The sequence below is a fragment of the Bufo gargarizans genome, unplaced genomic scaffold (assembly GCF_014858855.1).
Source record: "Bufo gargarizans isolate SCDJY-AF-19 unplaced genomic scaffold, ASM1485885v1 original_scaffold_2037_pilon, whole genome shotgun sequence".
In the NCBI taxonomy this organism is placed as follows: domain Eukaryota; kingdom Metazoa; phylum Chordata; class Amphibia; order Anura; family Bufonidae; genus Bufo; species Bufo gargarizans.
The window spans coordinates 89151-105535 of NW_025334615.1; the positions used below are offsets into that span (position 1 = coordinate 89151).

General features: G+C 40.1%; 1 protein-coding gene across 1 annotated transcript in view; it reads left to right on the forward strand.

The window, feature by feature from the left end:
- Positions 1-12323, forward strand: part of LOC122923890 (zinc finger protein 420-like) — a 22913-nt gene extending 10590 nt beyond the window's left edge. Inside the window, exons 5-12 of the mRNA XM_044274743.1 lie at positions 457-551; positions 1943-2000; positions 3899-4065; positions 4394-4513; positions 4600-4723; positions 4821-4918; positions 5161-5272; positions 10141-12323. Of these exons, the coding sequence (XP_044130678.1) occupies positions 457-551; positions 1943-2000; positions 3899-4065; positions 4394-4513; positions 4600-4723; positions 4821-4918; positions 5161-5272; positions 10141-12056 (2690 nt within the window). The 3' untranslated portion in view covers positions 12057-12323. The remainder of the gene's footprint in view (positions 1-456; positions 552-1942; positions 2001-3898; positions 4066-4393; positions 4514-4599; positions 4724-4820; positions 4919-5160; positions 5273-10140) is intronic.
- The last annotated feature ends 4062 nt before the right edge of the window (positions 12324-16385 follow it).

Consider the following 16385-nt stretch of genomic DNA (forward strand, 5'->3'; position numbering starts at 1 on the left):
ATGGGAAGGGAGTCATGTAATGTATCAAAGAAGACAAGTTTTCAAGTAATCGATTGCTGCAATCGGATATATCTTGTGGTTTAAAAGTTATCAACACAGACATTTCAAAACGTCAAAGTTCTGTGTTCAGCACCAGGGACAACATATTGAACACGTCAAATAGCTGTGCATCACAGGTAACATTCCCGGTAGTTGTTGCAGCTTTCTGTGTTAATAACTTTTGAACCACAAGAGATTCTGGTCTTCTTTAATAAGCTACATGACCCCTTCCCAATTGGAAATATTTGACCTTGATCCAATATGGTGGCCATGTTCCGGACATAGCCTAAAAGATAGGCCCCCTCACCCATAACTTGCTTGGGTATTAAGATATTTCCTTTTCCCTTCCATTTATGAAATAAAACAGTATCCTGCAAGTTTTGACCTGTATTTTTAGCCACTGCCTGTTTCCAACAGATGGATCCAGTAACAGAAATTCACCAGAGAGTCCCAGTCGGCTGTATTCCCAAGAATATCATGAGGAAAATAACAGCATCTTTCATAATCATCAGGTAGTTAGAACTTTAACTTTCCAGAGATCTTATATGTAGAAAAGTGGTGTGGACCTGGTTTATACCTTTTATATCACAGTGTATAGGGAGGGAAAATCATCAGAATTTAGGTATCCTTTATGCTATTCTACTATTATTGACTGCAGTTAGTATTGTTTGTTTCCTTAAAGGGCATCTGTCACCATATATGCCCAAATAATACTGGCTGACCTTTGAGATGTGCGCTGGTCCCATCTTCCTCGGTGCCCACATTGCCAAGAAAACTGCTGTTTTATTCTCTGCAAGTAGGCCCCTGGGAGCAATGAGGTCAGTGCCACTGCACCTTGTTGCTCCCAGTGGTTCCACTGATTGCCCTTCATGCTGTGTCCCCACCGGTAAGACTAACAGGCCACGCAGTGAAAACATATTTACGCCTGGTCCGGAAGTATTACGGGATCGCATTTGGCATGGGCACAGTAAAGGGATGATGATTGCCCAGAAGTCTCCATCCCTTCACTGCGCATGTGCAGAACGCCTTCCCGCAATACTTCTGTGCTAGGCGTGGATATGTTTTCACTGAGTGGCCTGTCAGTCTTAGTGGTGGGGGCTTGGCATTAATGGCAGTGAGCAAAGCCCTAGGGGCTCATTTACATGTTATAAAACAGCAGTTTTCTTGACAATGCAGGTACCGAGGAAGATGACCATGGCGATCAGCCGACCAGCACACATCTCAGAGGTCGGGCAGTTTTGTTTGGACATATGTGGTGACAGAAAACATTGTACTGCATAATGCTGGCTCCAAGTTTGTTGTTCCTTGAGTGACACTTACCCTTATGCCCCAACCTCTTTCACCTGCCCAGTATACAGTACAGTGAAGGCTGTAAAATTAATTCTAAAAAGCAATCACAAAACTGATACTAATATACAGGTGAAACTCGAAAAATTTGAATATTGTGCAAAGTTCATTTATTTCAGTAATGCAACTTAAAAGGTGAAACTAACTTATGAGAGAGACTCATTACATGCAAAGCGAGATATTTCAAGCCTTTATTTGTTATAATTTGGATAATTATGGCTTACAGCTTATGAAACCCCAAAGTCACAATTTTGAGGGACTCTTTGCTCAGGGGGTATGGATTAGTTAGCTGACTAGAGTGTGACACTTTGAGCCTAGAATATTGAACCTTTTCACAAAATTCCAATTTTAAGCTGCATTAATGCAATTCCTTTTAATTTGCATTACTGAAATAAATGGACTTTTGCACAATATTCAAATTTTCAGAGTTTCACCTGTATATATGTGTGTGTGTATATATATATATATTCACTTTTTTTTTATGTGCATTGTTTTAGTCTTTTAGAAACATTAAAACTTGCATGCCCTGACCAACTGTCTGTTGAATTTGTTTAAGGGTGTGAAGGTTGACCAGCAGTGTAAGAAAGGGGAAACCTCCAAAGGTGTCAGCTTAGGTGAGTAATGCCTGGTGGGTTGTCAGGGCTATGTGACACGTGGACTCACTAATACAGTCTGGTCATGCTCCCTCTGCAGTCTGTTAACTACAATCAACACATCCAATAGCTATTAATGCAAGGGTGAATAAATATTTCAGTATTAACAATTTAGAATCCAAAAGGGCCAATCATGCACAACATTCAAGCTGGAGCTAAGGGAGAAGGACAAGGTATAAGGACCAAGCAATTCTAATAAGACTGTTCCTTTATTTGTTTAATAATAGAGTACAGCTAACATCACCATTTATTGTACATCATGGGGTCAACTGCTATAGTTTTCTTTTCTTTTGACATCTTACTTTCTCTGCATTTATAACTATAAATTCTAACAATTAACATTAGCAATTTTAAAGGGACTGTCTCACTTCAAGCAAATGGCATTTATCATGTAGAGAAAGTTAATACAAGACACTTACTAATGTATTATGATTGTCCTTATTGCCTCCTTGCTGGCTTGATTAATTTTTCCACTTCTTATTTCAATGGTGTCGACCACCCTGCAATCCAGCAGCTGTGCTTGCACACTATGTGGCTTGAACACTAAGTGGCTTGTATTATCTCTACATGAGAAATGCCACTTGCTGAAGTCAGACAAACCCTTTACAATTGCTAATATTAATCGTTACACAGCCTGAATTAATATTGTATATGATTGGTCTTGTGGATTTTTGAAATATAGTTAAAAAATCTAGTTAAATATATAGTTTTAGTGTGCGCCATACCTATAATTTACAGATAAGCCATAAATTGAATAGCATTGACATGTTGTGACTATAGAACGTGTCAAGAGCTGGGATATATTAGACGGGAAGTGAACATGCAATAATAGTTCAGGAATGGTTTGAGGAACATGACAAAGAGTCTAAGGTGTTGACTCTAAATTTGAATTGGCAGATAAACAAGTCCAATCCATTAAGGCTCCACTTTGCATCTTATAAGACTTAATGAATCTGCTGTTTGGTCTTGGTGACAAATATCATAGGACATCTTCAGAGATCTTGCTTGAGTCCATCCATGCCTCAATGAGTCAGGGCCTCTTTGGCAGCACACAGAGAACCCAAACAACATTACTTGGCTTTCATGTTACGGCTGATCAGTATATCTACTTGATGGGTTCAAACTAAAGCTCTAGATTAAGCTTTGTGATCTCTTATGATAGGGATAACCATTCGGGCTTATGTAACTGTAAAACTGGTGCCAAACAGAGCAGAACACTAGAAGGTTAAGGAATGTATCCCACTTTATATGTGTGTTTCTAATGGCAAACCGATATGAGGTAAAATGATCTTTGTATGAAAATTGTCCTTAGGACTGCTTTCTAGCCAGCAGAGTGTATTTCATACCTGCAGAGTCATACATAGACAGAAATATCCACACAAAACATATGCGCACACACACTTTTACTGATTTTATAAGTAGTCACATCCTATATATAAGCTGATGTTTTGGTAGTACCATGAGTAGTGTTTGTAGGGACATCCTATACAAATTCTAGTACCAGTAATAGACCAGTTTTGAAGCAGCGGTGAAGTTCATTTAGAAACATGTATGCTATGTGCATTAATTGTTGCAATTAGCTATGTGTATTTTATATCCTGTAACTAATGTTGACTCACACTCAGGGTGGTAGAGAGGTAGATATTCTGGTGCCAGTGAAATGTTATGTGACCATTACTAGGGCATCCTAAATTCTGACTGCTATAGAAAAAGCTCTGAACATAAGAACTTGCCTAATCATTTCAAAATTTCTCTAGTATGACTTATATTCTCATTTCATGGTTATACCTAAATATAAGCTGAGCTCATAACACAACTTTTTGTGTAATACTATATTTGTATATGTTTATTACATTCAGGTGCTTACTGTTCAAAATCCTCTGAGTTGAATTTTCCTCATAGTGTCCTCCACAAGACAGCACTCCTCTACCATACTGACCATTCAAAAATGGAGAGGCACAAGGAGCTGATGACAGAAAGAGTGCTAAATCTTTCCTTGGAGATCATCTACCTGCTTGCCCGAGAGGTGAGGGACTTCTCGGGTAACATATATAACATGACCCGGGTTTGGCTGTTTTCTTGCATGCAATTTTTGTTGCAGTTTCCTCCACGAAAGCCAAGAGAGGATGCAATAAAAATAAAATTACCAGTCAAAGACTTCTCTCATATGTATCCATAAATGATTTGTAAACTTTGTCCATCATGCTAACCTTATATTCAATAGTAGTACAGTATATGGTCAGTTATGGTGTTTTAGCTGAAAATCCTCTTTAATAACACATGAACATTATTGCAGACATGAGGGATTTTGGGATTATATATGATGATGGTTGTGATCATCTCGTCATACACAGAATTTTACAGTAGTGAAGAAAGCATCTACGGACTCATCTCACTCACTCCTACATGAGAGGACCAATGAGCCGAAGATCTTAGCACTCATCAATAAGATAGTTGAGCTGCTAACTGGAGAGGTGAGGGCTGCCACGAATGCTGGGACATTATACAGTGATACCAAGAAAAAATAAGGCTAGATAATGACTATCATTGTGTGTGTCAGGTTCTGGTAAGGTGCAAGGATGTTGCTGTCCATTTATTCATAGAAGAGTGGGAGTATTTAGAAGGACATAAGGATCTTTACAACAATGTCATGATGGAGGACCACCAGCCTCCCATGTCACCAGGTAAGATGAGAATTTTATTATAATGAAAAGAAGGATCATCCAGATGCCTCTATCATCTGATCACATAGGATTTATTCAGTATGTGTTTTTCCTGCAGATGGATCCAGTAAAGAGAATCTGCCAGATATATATCCCAGTCGGCTAAATTCCCAGGATTGTTTCAAGGAAAATCACAGTGTCCCACAGAATTACCAGGTAGATAGTTGAGCCATCATCATATCCTTTATACAAGTCTTAGAGAAGCTCTTTGCAGCTAAGTTTCAGTTTTTTTCAACATTATTTTATTTTTTCTATTTAAATAGGCATATAGTTGGATAATGTAAAGAATTTTGGTTTAGGTGGTTGTTAAAAATTTAGATTCCTGGTGCTTTAACTTCAACTGTAACTTCTGCCAAACTTCCCCAACTTTGACATTACTTTTTCACTTCTTGTGAAAGGGTGAAGATATCATTGATCTTAAAGTTGAAATTATAGAGAGAGAAGAGGAGATGTATATGAACAGTGATCAGCAGTCCATGGAGGAGGAATTTTCTACAGACATTGGCACTGGTGAGTAATCTTTCTCTCAGGTCCTTCAGTCTTGACACACACAGTTACAACAGGTTTCCATAACAACTCGGCCATTTTTCTTCACTGTTAAAGGTCAAAGTTAAGTGAGCATAGTGCTGTGGAGGTCACTGTTAAAGGGCGAGGTGCTATGGAGGTCACATTTTAAGAGGGCAGGGTACTATGGTAGTCTTATATTAAGGGGATTGGGTGCTGTGGAGGTCTTATATTAAGAGGGCATGGTTCAGTGGGTGGGTTCACTGTTAAAGGGGAGTGGTCACAGAGGTCGCTGTTAAGGGGGTGGACCGCTGTGGTGGTTTCACTGTTAAGGAGGCGGGCTGCTGTGGAGGTCAATGTTAAGGGGGTGGGGTACTGTGGAGGTCAATGTTAAGGGGGAGGGGTGCTGTACAGGTCACTGTTATAGGGAACACTATGGATATCTTTAATCTCATACACAAACATTAAATGAAATAGGGTGACCTTGCTTTGCACAGGTATATTTTGACTGCTAGTACTGTTTATATATAAAACTGAATTTCTGTCTGTTGAGTGTTCTTTATACACGGCCAAACGACTGGACCGAACTACACCAAATTTGGCACATAGGAACATTGGGTGTCTGTCTGGGAATGTTTTTGTAAAGGTCTCAGCTCTCTAGGACGTACGATTCTTGAGATATTCTCAAAAAAATGTATTAGCCAATAGGAGCTTGCAGCTTTATTCCTATCCTAAATGCCATTCACAGTCATATGACCCTTATTATTCAATAGAGGCTCGCAGGTCCTTCAGTCTTGACATCCACACAGGTCTACACCAGGGGCCAGATTTATCATTACTCTGACAGCTCACTTCACTTTCACATATGGCTAAAGTCAGTTTTAGCCAAGTCAGATTTATGTTCGGCCCTTTAAGGGCTCTTTCACACCTGCGTTCTTGTCTTCCGGCATAGAGTTCCGTCGTCGGGGCTCTATGCCGGAAGAATCCTGATCAGGATTATCCCCATGCATTCTGAATGGAGTGAAATCCGTTCAGGATGCATCAGGATGTCTTCAGTTCCGGAACGGAACATTTTTTGGCCGGAGAAAATACTGCAGCATGCTGCGCTTTTTGCTCCGGCCAAAAATCCTGAAGACTTGCCGCAAGGCCGGATCCGGAATGAATGCCCATTAAAAGGCATTGATCCGGATCCGGCCTTAAGCTAAACGTTGTTTCCGTGCATTGCCGGATCCGATGTTTAGCTTTTTTAGAGTGGTTACCATGGTTGCCGGGACGCTAAAGTCCTGGTAGCCATGGTAAAGTGTAGCGGGGGAGCAGCATACTTACCGTCCGTGCGGCTCCCGGGGCGCTCCAGAGTGACGTCAGGGCGCCCCACGCACATGGATGACGTGATCGCATGGCACGTCATCCATGCGCATGGGGCGCTCTGACATCACTCGTGAGCGCCCCGGGAGCCGCGCAGACTGTAAGTATACCGCTCCCCCGCTCCTACTATAGCAACCAGGACTTTAATAGCGTCCTGGGTGCCATAGTAACACTGAAAGCATTTTGAAGACGGATCCGTCTTCAAATGCTTTCAGTACACTTGCGTTTTTCCGGATCCGGCGTGTAATTCCGGCAAGTGGAGTACACGCCGGATCCGGACAACGCAAGTGTGAAAGAGGCCCAAGTTATGCTTAGAGCCATAGTTTTTTTTATATTTTTTGGGGCGATTGTCTTCGGTAAGATCTCATTTTTTGCGGCATGAGATGACGGTTCGATTGGTATAATTTTGGGGTGCGTATGACTTTTTAATCGCTTGGTATGACTTTTTGTGATGTAAGGTGCCCCCCAAAAAAATTTACACCGATTTTTTTTTTTTTACGGTGTTCACCTGAGGGACGTGGCAATACCTAATATGTATACTTTTTTTATTTTATTTAAGTTTTACACAATGATATAATTTTTGAAACAAAAAAAAAATTATATTTTAGTGTCTCTATAGTCTGAAAGCCATATAATTTTTTTTTTGGGTGATTGTCTTAGGTAGGGTATTATTCTTGCAGGATGAGATTACAGTTTGATTGGCACTATTTTGGGGTGCAAAGGACTTTTTGATCGCTTGCTATTACACTTTTTGTGATGTAAGGTGACAAAAAATGGCTTTTTTGACACTGGTTTTTTTATTTATACATTTTTTTTAATGATTTTTACCCACCTGAGGGGTTAGGTCATGTGGTATTTTTATAGTGCAGGTTGTTTATTTTTTTGGGCGATTGTCTCAGGTAGGGGCTAATTTTTTGGGGGATGAGTTGACAGTTAGATTGGTACTATTTTGGGGGTATTTGCCTTTTTGATCACTTGGTGATGCACTTTTAGTGATGTACGGTGAAAATTTTTATTTTATTTAGCACAGTTTTTATTTTATTTTTTGACGGTATTCACCTGAGGGGTTAGGTCATGTAATATTTTTATAGAGCTGGTCGATACGGATGCGGCGATACCTAATATGTCTACTTTTCTTTGTTTCCCTATTTTTTATTTTTTTTTCATTTTTTGGGGAAAAGGATGCTTTTTCTTTTTTACTTGAAACTTTAAATTTTGGGGGACATTTTTTTTAATACTTTTTTTTTGTCCCACTCGTAGACTTCAACTTTTGGGGGTCTGATCCCCTTCTGTATTGTAATGCATCATCGTGCATACAGCAGGGGTCCGGCTATCAGTGACTGCTGGACTCCTGCACCCACCCGATCATCATGATGTACATGTACAGTGGATATAAAAAGTCTACACACCCCTGTTAAAATGTCAGGTTTCTGTAATGTAAACAAATTAGACAAAGATAAATAATTTCTGAACTTTTTCCACCTTTAATGTGATCTATAAACTGTACCACTCAATTGAAAAACAAACTGAAATATTTTAGGTGGAGGGAAGAAAACAAAACAAAAAAAAAATTATGTGGTTGCATAAGTGTCCACACCTTCTTATAACTGGGGATGTAGCTGTGTTTACAATTAAGCAATCACATTCAAAATCATGTTAAATAGGAGTCAGCATACACCTGCCATCATTTAAAGTGCCTCTGATTAACCCCAAATAAAGTTCAGCTGCTCTAGTTGGTCTTTCCTGACATTTTCTTAGTCGCATCCCACAGCAAAAGCCATGGTCCACAGAGAGCTTCCAAAGCATCAGAGGGATCTCACTGTTAAAAGGCATCAGTCAGGAGAAGGGTACAAAAGAATTTCCAAGGCATTAGATATACCATGGAACACAGTAAAGACAGTCATCATCAAGTGGAGAAAATATGGCACAACAGTAACATTACCAAGAACTGGACGTCCCTCCAAAATTGATGAAAAGACGAGAAGAAAACTGGTCTGGAAGGCTACCAAGAGGGCTACAGAAACATTAAAGGAGCTGCAGGAATATCTGGCAAGTACTGGCTGTGTTGTACATGTGACAATCTGCCGTATTCTTCATATGTCTGGGCTATGGGGTGGCGTAGCAAGATGAAAGCTTTTTCTTACGAAGAAAAACATCTAAGCCGGGCTACATTTTGCAAAAACACACCTAAAGTCTCCCAAATGCATGTGGCAAAAGGTGTTATGGTCTGATGAAACCAAGGTTGAATTTTTGGGCCATAATTCCAGGAGATATGTTTGGTGCAAAAACAACTCTGCACATAACCAAAAGAACACCATACCCACAGTGAAGCATGGTGGTGGCAGCATCATGTTTTGGGGCTGTTTTTCTTCAGCTGGAACTGGGGTCTTAGTTAAGCTAGAGGGAATTATGAACAGTTCCAAATACCAGTCAATATTGGCACAAAACTTTCAGGCTTCTGCTAGAAAGCTGAACATGAAGAGGAACTTCATCTTTCAGCATGACAACGACCCAAAGCATATATCCAAATCAACAAAGGAATGGCTTCACCAGAAGAAGATTAAAGTTTTGGAATGGCCCAGCCAGAGCCCAGACCTGAGTCCGATTGAAAATCTGTGGGGTGATCTGAAGAGGGCTGTGGACAGGAGATGCCCCCGCAATCTGATAGATTTGGAGTGTTTTTGCAAAGAAGAGTGGGCAAATTTTGCCAAGTCATGCTGACAGACAGAGTGCTGTAATAAAATCAAAAGGTGCTTCAACAAAGTATTAGTTTAAGGGTGTGCACACTTATGCAACCGTATTATTTTATTTTTATATTTTTTCTTACCTCTACTTTTTTTTTTTATTGAGTTGTACAGTTTATAGGTCACATTAAAGGTGGAAAAAGTTCTGAAATGATTTATCTTTGTCTCATTTTTTTACATCACAGAAACCTGACATGTTAACAGGGGTGTGTAGACTTTTTATATCCACCGTTTGTCACTGGACTTTAAGTCACGTCCAGATATGACGTACATTACACATACGTCATCGAGCTTTAAGGGGTTAAAGAGATAAAAAGTGGTGCAAAGGAAAACTGTCTCTCATAGTAACCAATAAGATTCCACCTTTCATTTTTCAGAACTACTTTTGTAAATGAAAGGATCAATTGACTGGTTGCTATGGGCAACTAAGCCAGTTTTCCTCTGCACCACAATTTCTAAAATCCCTATGTCTTAATGAAGGCCTGTCTGTGACAGTTGATATTCTTGCAGAAGTGATATACTTTACACCTCTGTGATCACTGCAGCCAATACCCGGCCTCAGCAATGATGCTGACATATACGTCAAAAGACCACCATGACCAGTGATTGGCTACAGCAGTCACATGAGTATTTGGCACTTCATTGCTGCAGGAAAATCAGTAGAGACCAGTGTGGACCACTGGAGTTACAGGTCATTTATCATGTGATTAACACATATACTGCATGTCTAATAAAAAGTAAAAACAAAATCCTATTTCCCAACAGCTGACCACAATTTGTTACCAGAGGGACTTCAACTTTCATCTCCAGACTGTGAAATTGAATATATGATACAAGATTATCCAGAAGAAATTTCCAGTGCCCTAAATGTATCCCCAGGACTTCTACATACACATCAATTGTCTGAGCCCGGTTTTCAAGAGGAACCTTCAACTAATGTTACACAAAGTTCTCAACATAAAGATGATAAACTGTTTTCATGTTCTGAATGTGGGAAATGTTTTACACGTAAGTCCAATCTTTTTAGACATGAGATAACACACACGGGACAGAGACCTTTTGTGTGCAATACGTGTGGCAAATCTTATACTCAGAAGGCACATCTTGTAGAGCATCAAGTATATCACACTGGAGAAAAGCAGTTTTCTTGCTCCAGAGGTGGAAAATGTTTTACGCAGAGGGCCAGTCTTTACAGACATCAGAGAATTTACACTGGTGAAAGGCCGTTTACATGTGGCAAATGTGATAAATCTTTTACTTATAAATGCTACCTGTTAGAACATCAGAAATTTCACATGAGAGAGAAACTATACTCCTGTTCAGAAGGTTGGGAATTATTTGCAAATAAATCTGTTCTTGTTAATCACCAAGGCCTTCACACAGGGGAGAAACCATATTTGTGCTTAGAATGTGGGAAATGCTTTTTTAAGAAATCAGTTCTTGTTGATCATGAGAGAACTCATACAGGAAAAAGGCCATATCCATGTTTGGAATGTGGGAAGTCCTTTTCAAAAAAGTCAGCACTTGAAAAACATTATCAGACTCACACAGGGGAGAAACCGTTCCATTGTTTGGAATGTGGGAAATGTTTTGCAAAGAAGTCAATTCTTGTTGTCCATCAGAGAACTCACACAGGAGAAAGGCCGTATCCATGTTTGGAATGTGGGAAACGGTTTTCAAAGAAATCAGGTCTTGATAAACATCATCGGACTCACACAGGGGAGAGGCCATTTCAGTGCTCTGAATGTGGGAAATGTTTTTTCCAGAAATCAGGTCTCGATAAACATCAGAATATTCACACAACGGGGAAGTCGTTTTCATGTTTGGAATGTGAGAAAGGTACATGTATCCTTCCTGACAGACATCATGGACTTGACAAAGAGTATAGGCCTTTTCCATGTTCAGAATGTGGGAAGCGGTTCACCCAGAAAGCATATCTTGTTAAACATCAGAAAATTCATACTGGCGAGAAGCCGTTTTCATGTTCAGAATGTGGGAAAAGCTTTATGCAGAAAGACCATCTTGAGCGACATCAGAGAATTCACACAGGGGAGAAGCCATTCTCATGTTCAGAATGTGGGAAAAGCTTTACCCAGAAAAAAACTCTTGTTCAACATCACACAACTCACACTGGTGAGAAACCATTTTCATGTTCAGAATGTTGGAAATCATTTACACGTAAATGTCAGCTGGAGATACACCAGAGGAGTCACACAGGGGAGAAGCCATTTTTATGTTTAGTATGCGGTAAATTTTTTATTCAGAAATGGGATCTTGTCAGACATCAGAAAATTCACCCAGAGAGAAAACCATCAGAAACTGAATATGGTGGTACCTATGAAGTTCTTCAGAGAAATGACCGCGATGAGCAGCTGTTTTCATGTTCAGAATGTGGGAAATGTTTTAACATGAAATCCAGTCTTGTCACACATAAAAAAATTCACACAGGCATGAAGCCATTTTCATGTTCCGAATGTGGGAAATGTTTTACACGTAAATCTCCACTCACAATGCACATGAAAACTCACACAGGAGAGAGGCCATTTTCATGTTCAGAATGTGGAAAAGGTTTTATCCAGAGATCTGATCTTCTTAGACATCACAGAATTCACACACGAGCCCCCACTGTCTTGGATGGATTTATCATTGACCTAGTACAACCCCAGATCATAGTTACATGAAGAGTATAGCAAGTATAATATGAGAGGGGAAAAGAGCTAACAATGTAAGTGACTGTCCACCCCTTATTATCTCAGTAGGTTCAAAATTCTGAGCTGATTCATGTCTTAAAATATCCAGATACACTATGTAGATATAAATCTATAGTTACACATACTTTCACACTAGCGTTTTTGCTGGATCCAGCAGGGTTCAGCAAAAACGCTTCCGTTACCGATAATACAACCATCTGCATCCGATCTGTTTTCTATAGAGACAGATTGTGTCAGAGAAAACTGATCAGTCCCCATTGACTTGCATTGGGAGTCATGCCGGATCGGTCTTGCTCTGCATCCCAGGATGGAAAGCAAACTACAACATGTTGCGGTTTGCTCTCTGGTATAGGAACATAATGCATTTTGGAGCAATTGACAATGAATGGGGACAAAACTGAAATGTTTACTTTTTTCGGTATTGAGCCCCTATAATGGGTCTCAATACCGGAAAACTAAAACGCTAGTGTGAAAGTAGCCTTAAAAGTGCCCCTACAACGATATGGACTCCAGCACTTGCACGAGTGGGACCATACAGAGCGGCCACTTTAAACAGCTGATCAGCAGGTGGCACCATACAGATTCATTTGAGTGACTATGCTAAATTTTTAATTACATGCAATAAAAAAATGTGGTGGTTTGAAAACTGTAGAATATTAGGTTCATTTTTTATACATTTGCCCAATGTTTTTTTTTTTTTTTTTTTCATACTTACCGGTACCAAAGGATGACTGGTATCTTACTTCAAAATTTGTTATGTAAATTAATATTCGTTTTCAAAAATGTATATTACAGTAGAATGTGTTTTTGGGCAAAATACATAGTCACCATGAGAACAAAGATCCTTATATTAATTCCTTTGTATCTCCTACTCTATCTGATATGTGAGATCTGTAATGCAAATAATTTGTCTATAAGTATATTTATTGTAGACATTAGAGAAGGTAGGGGCTGGGAAGATAATTTATGTGAGTTTTGAGTTACAGAGTTTGCATGTATATTATCCAAATATTAATTAAAAAGAAGTATGAACATTTGTTTGTGATTGTGGTTTAAATAAATTATTGGTATCTGATACATGAATATGAGGTGAAGCACCCCAGACACCTTGATTGTATGTAGGTAGGAGTGTAAAAATCATAGCATGCTCCATCATAGAATATCAATGCTTTTCCCCTAGTGAAGTTATTTGACTTCCACGTTGTGAGATCATTTTTCTTCGGGACAGTAAAAATCTGAAAATCTAAGGACTGTGTTAACATTATGCAGCCCTTTTAGCTATTTACTGTTAAATATACTTCTAATGGGATGAAGGGGGTCGTTGGTAAGTATCTTTTTACTTGTACAGGTACATCTTAATAAATTGGAATATTTAAGGTTAATTTAATTCAGTAATTCAATTAAAAAAGTGAACCACATAAATGTTATAGATTCATTACATACAGACTGATCTGTTTATCTGTTTATTACTTTTAATGTTGATGATTATGGCTTACAGCTAATGAAAACCCAAAAGTCAGTATCTCAGAAAATTCTAATATGGTGAAAAAGTTCAATATTGTAGACTCATGGTGTCACACTCTAATCAGCTAGTCATCACAGAATACCTGCAAAGGGATCTTAAGCCCTTAAATGGTCCCTCATTCTGGTTCAGTAGGCTACACACTCATGGGGAAGACTGCTAACTTGACAGTTGTCCAGAAGACAGTCATTGACATCCTACAAGCCACAAAAGGTCACTGTTATAAGCAAGCTAGTAGAAAAAGTCATTCAAGCAACAGGGATAACCACAGCCTTGAAAGGATTGTAAAAAAAAAGACCATTCAAGAATTTGGGGGAGATTCACAAGGAGCGTACTGCAGTTGAAGTCAATGCTCCAAGAGTCATCACAGACGTATCCAGGACTTGGACAACTGTTGCCTTCCTTATCTGGTAGCAGGATGTCAAAAGAAAGTTGAGAGACACCAGACCCAACAAACAAGCTGAAGACAATTATCATGGAAACCTGGGCTTGCATAACACCTCAGCAGTGCCACAGGCATTGATGCAGCAATTTGTGCAAAAGGAGCCCTGACCTAGTAATAGTGCATATACTCTACATAGTAAATTTTTTTTTTTTATTGGTCTTATATAATCAAGTTTTCTAAGATACTGACTTTTGGGTTTTCATTAGCTGTAAGTCATAATCATCAACATTACTCCCTATCCTCTGGATAGGGAATAACTTGCTACAACCAGACTACCAGTTTAGGCTACTTTCACACTAGCGTTCAGAGCGGATCCGCAGACGGATCCGCTCATATAATGCAGACGGTGGCTCCGTTCAGAACGGATCCGTCTGCATTATATTGTAAAAAAAAATTTAAGTGTGAAAGTAGCCTGAACGGATCCGTCAAGACTTTTACATTGAAAGTCAATGGGGGACGGATCCGTTTGAAGATTGAGCCATAGTGTGTCATCTTCAAACGGTCCGTCCCCATTGACTTACATTGTAAGTCTGGACGGATCCGCACGGCCAGGCGGACACCCGAACGCTGCAACGCTGTTCAGGTGTCCGCCTGCTGAGCGGCGCGGAGGCTGAACACTGCCAAACTGATGCATTCTGAGCGGATCCGCGTCCACTCAGAATGCATTAGTGCTGGACGGATGCGTTCGGGGCCGCCTGTGAGCCCCTTCAAACGGAGCTCATAAGCGGACACCCGAACGCTAGTGTGAAAGAAGCCTTAAACTGTGGATAGAACCAGCCCCAGTAATTACTAGATTTCTTTCTACATGTAAATCTGTTTTCATGTTGCATAAGGCATGCCAGATTATAGCTCCTGCAATGTAGATATCCTATGCCTCCCTGAGATGTTGGAAGTTATAGCTTTGCTATAGAGATACGAGGTCTTTTCACTCTTTATATAAATGCCGAAAAAGCCTCCTGTAAGCTAGAAACATCCTTGTGTGTGAGTAAAGGGATCGTCTGGAGAGGATAAAGCAGTCAGGCAAAAGATATCATCCTAACTAAATAAATTCTCCCCCAGAAATGATAATGTCAGCTTGCCCTAACCTTTGAGTTCCATCACTATCTTCCTGATTAGAGGGGAATAATTGAGATGATAAAGAGACTCTGGCGTCTTGCCCACCAATATCCCCAAATATCAAATATGGTTCTTAGCTAGGGAGACCGAAATTCCTGTTTGTGACAACTCATCTGCTGTGATGTTAGCCTTTAAACATAGAAGCTCGCTTTTTGAGGCGTTCACTTTAAAACCAGCCACTTGCCCAAATTCCTCCAAGATCCTAAATATCCTTTCCAAATCACTAAACGGGTCCTCCAGAAATATAAGGATATAATCTGCAAAAACTGCCAATCGGACTACCTCCTCCCCACCTGCTACACCCGATAGAGAGATCTCCCTGAACAGACACCGTCCAGGGGTTCCAATACTGGATTGAACAAAAGCGGTGAAAGAGGGCAGTCCTGACGTGTTCTATTCCCAGGTAAAAATAGTATCCAAGAGGATACTACTCGTGCACACTCAAGCTCTAGGAGATTGGTAAAGGACACTCACAACCTGACGGAAGATACCCATGTATTTCATGAAGTCCAATATCACTCCCATCCACCCCCACCAGATGTTGTCAAAAGCTTTTTCCGCATCCAGTGTGAGCAGGGATGGGCGGGAGTGACACTCAGGATGCAATTTCACCTCATCCAACAGTCAACACTTTCCTAATGTTGACCAATGCAGATCTTCACTGAACAAAGCCTTGGTGAGCTCCCACTGGGGGGGGGGGGGGGGGATTGGAGCAAGATGGTTAGCCATTATCTTAGAAAGTATTTTCACGTCCACGTTAATTAAAGATATTGGACAGTATGATTCTGAGGATAATAAGCCTTAATCTGGTTTTGGCAACAGTTGGATGTGTGCCATGTTAACTGCTTCTGAGAGGGGCTGGCTCTGTAGCAAGTCATTGTACTAATTCACTAAATTAGGGACAATTTACTCATTTAAGATTTTATACTACTCCCCTGAGAACCCATCTGGACCTTGACCGCTGGTAGTTCCTTGATTACCTCTTGTACCTCCACCAGTGTGATCAGTTTATTCAAGGATGCCGTCTGTTCAGGAGTAAGTGTCTGGAGGGAGAGACGGTCCAAAAAGCCAGTCACCCTCTGTGAGTCAAAAGAGTCTCCTGAATATAGGGCCTGGAAATAAGAATGACAGAGGTTGTTAATCTTTAGGGTTGGAGGTCAAGTGACACTCTTTCGACCTCAAGCTGGTCACTGGTCTAATACCACATGCTCCCTTT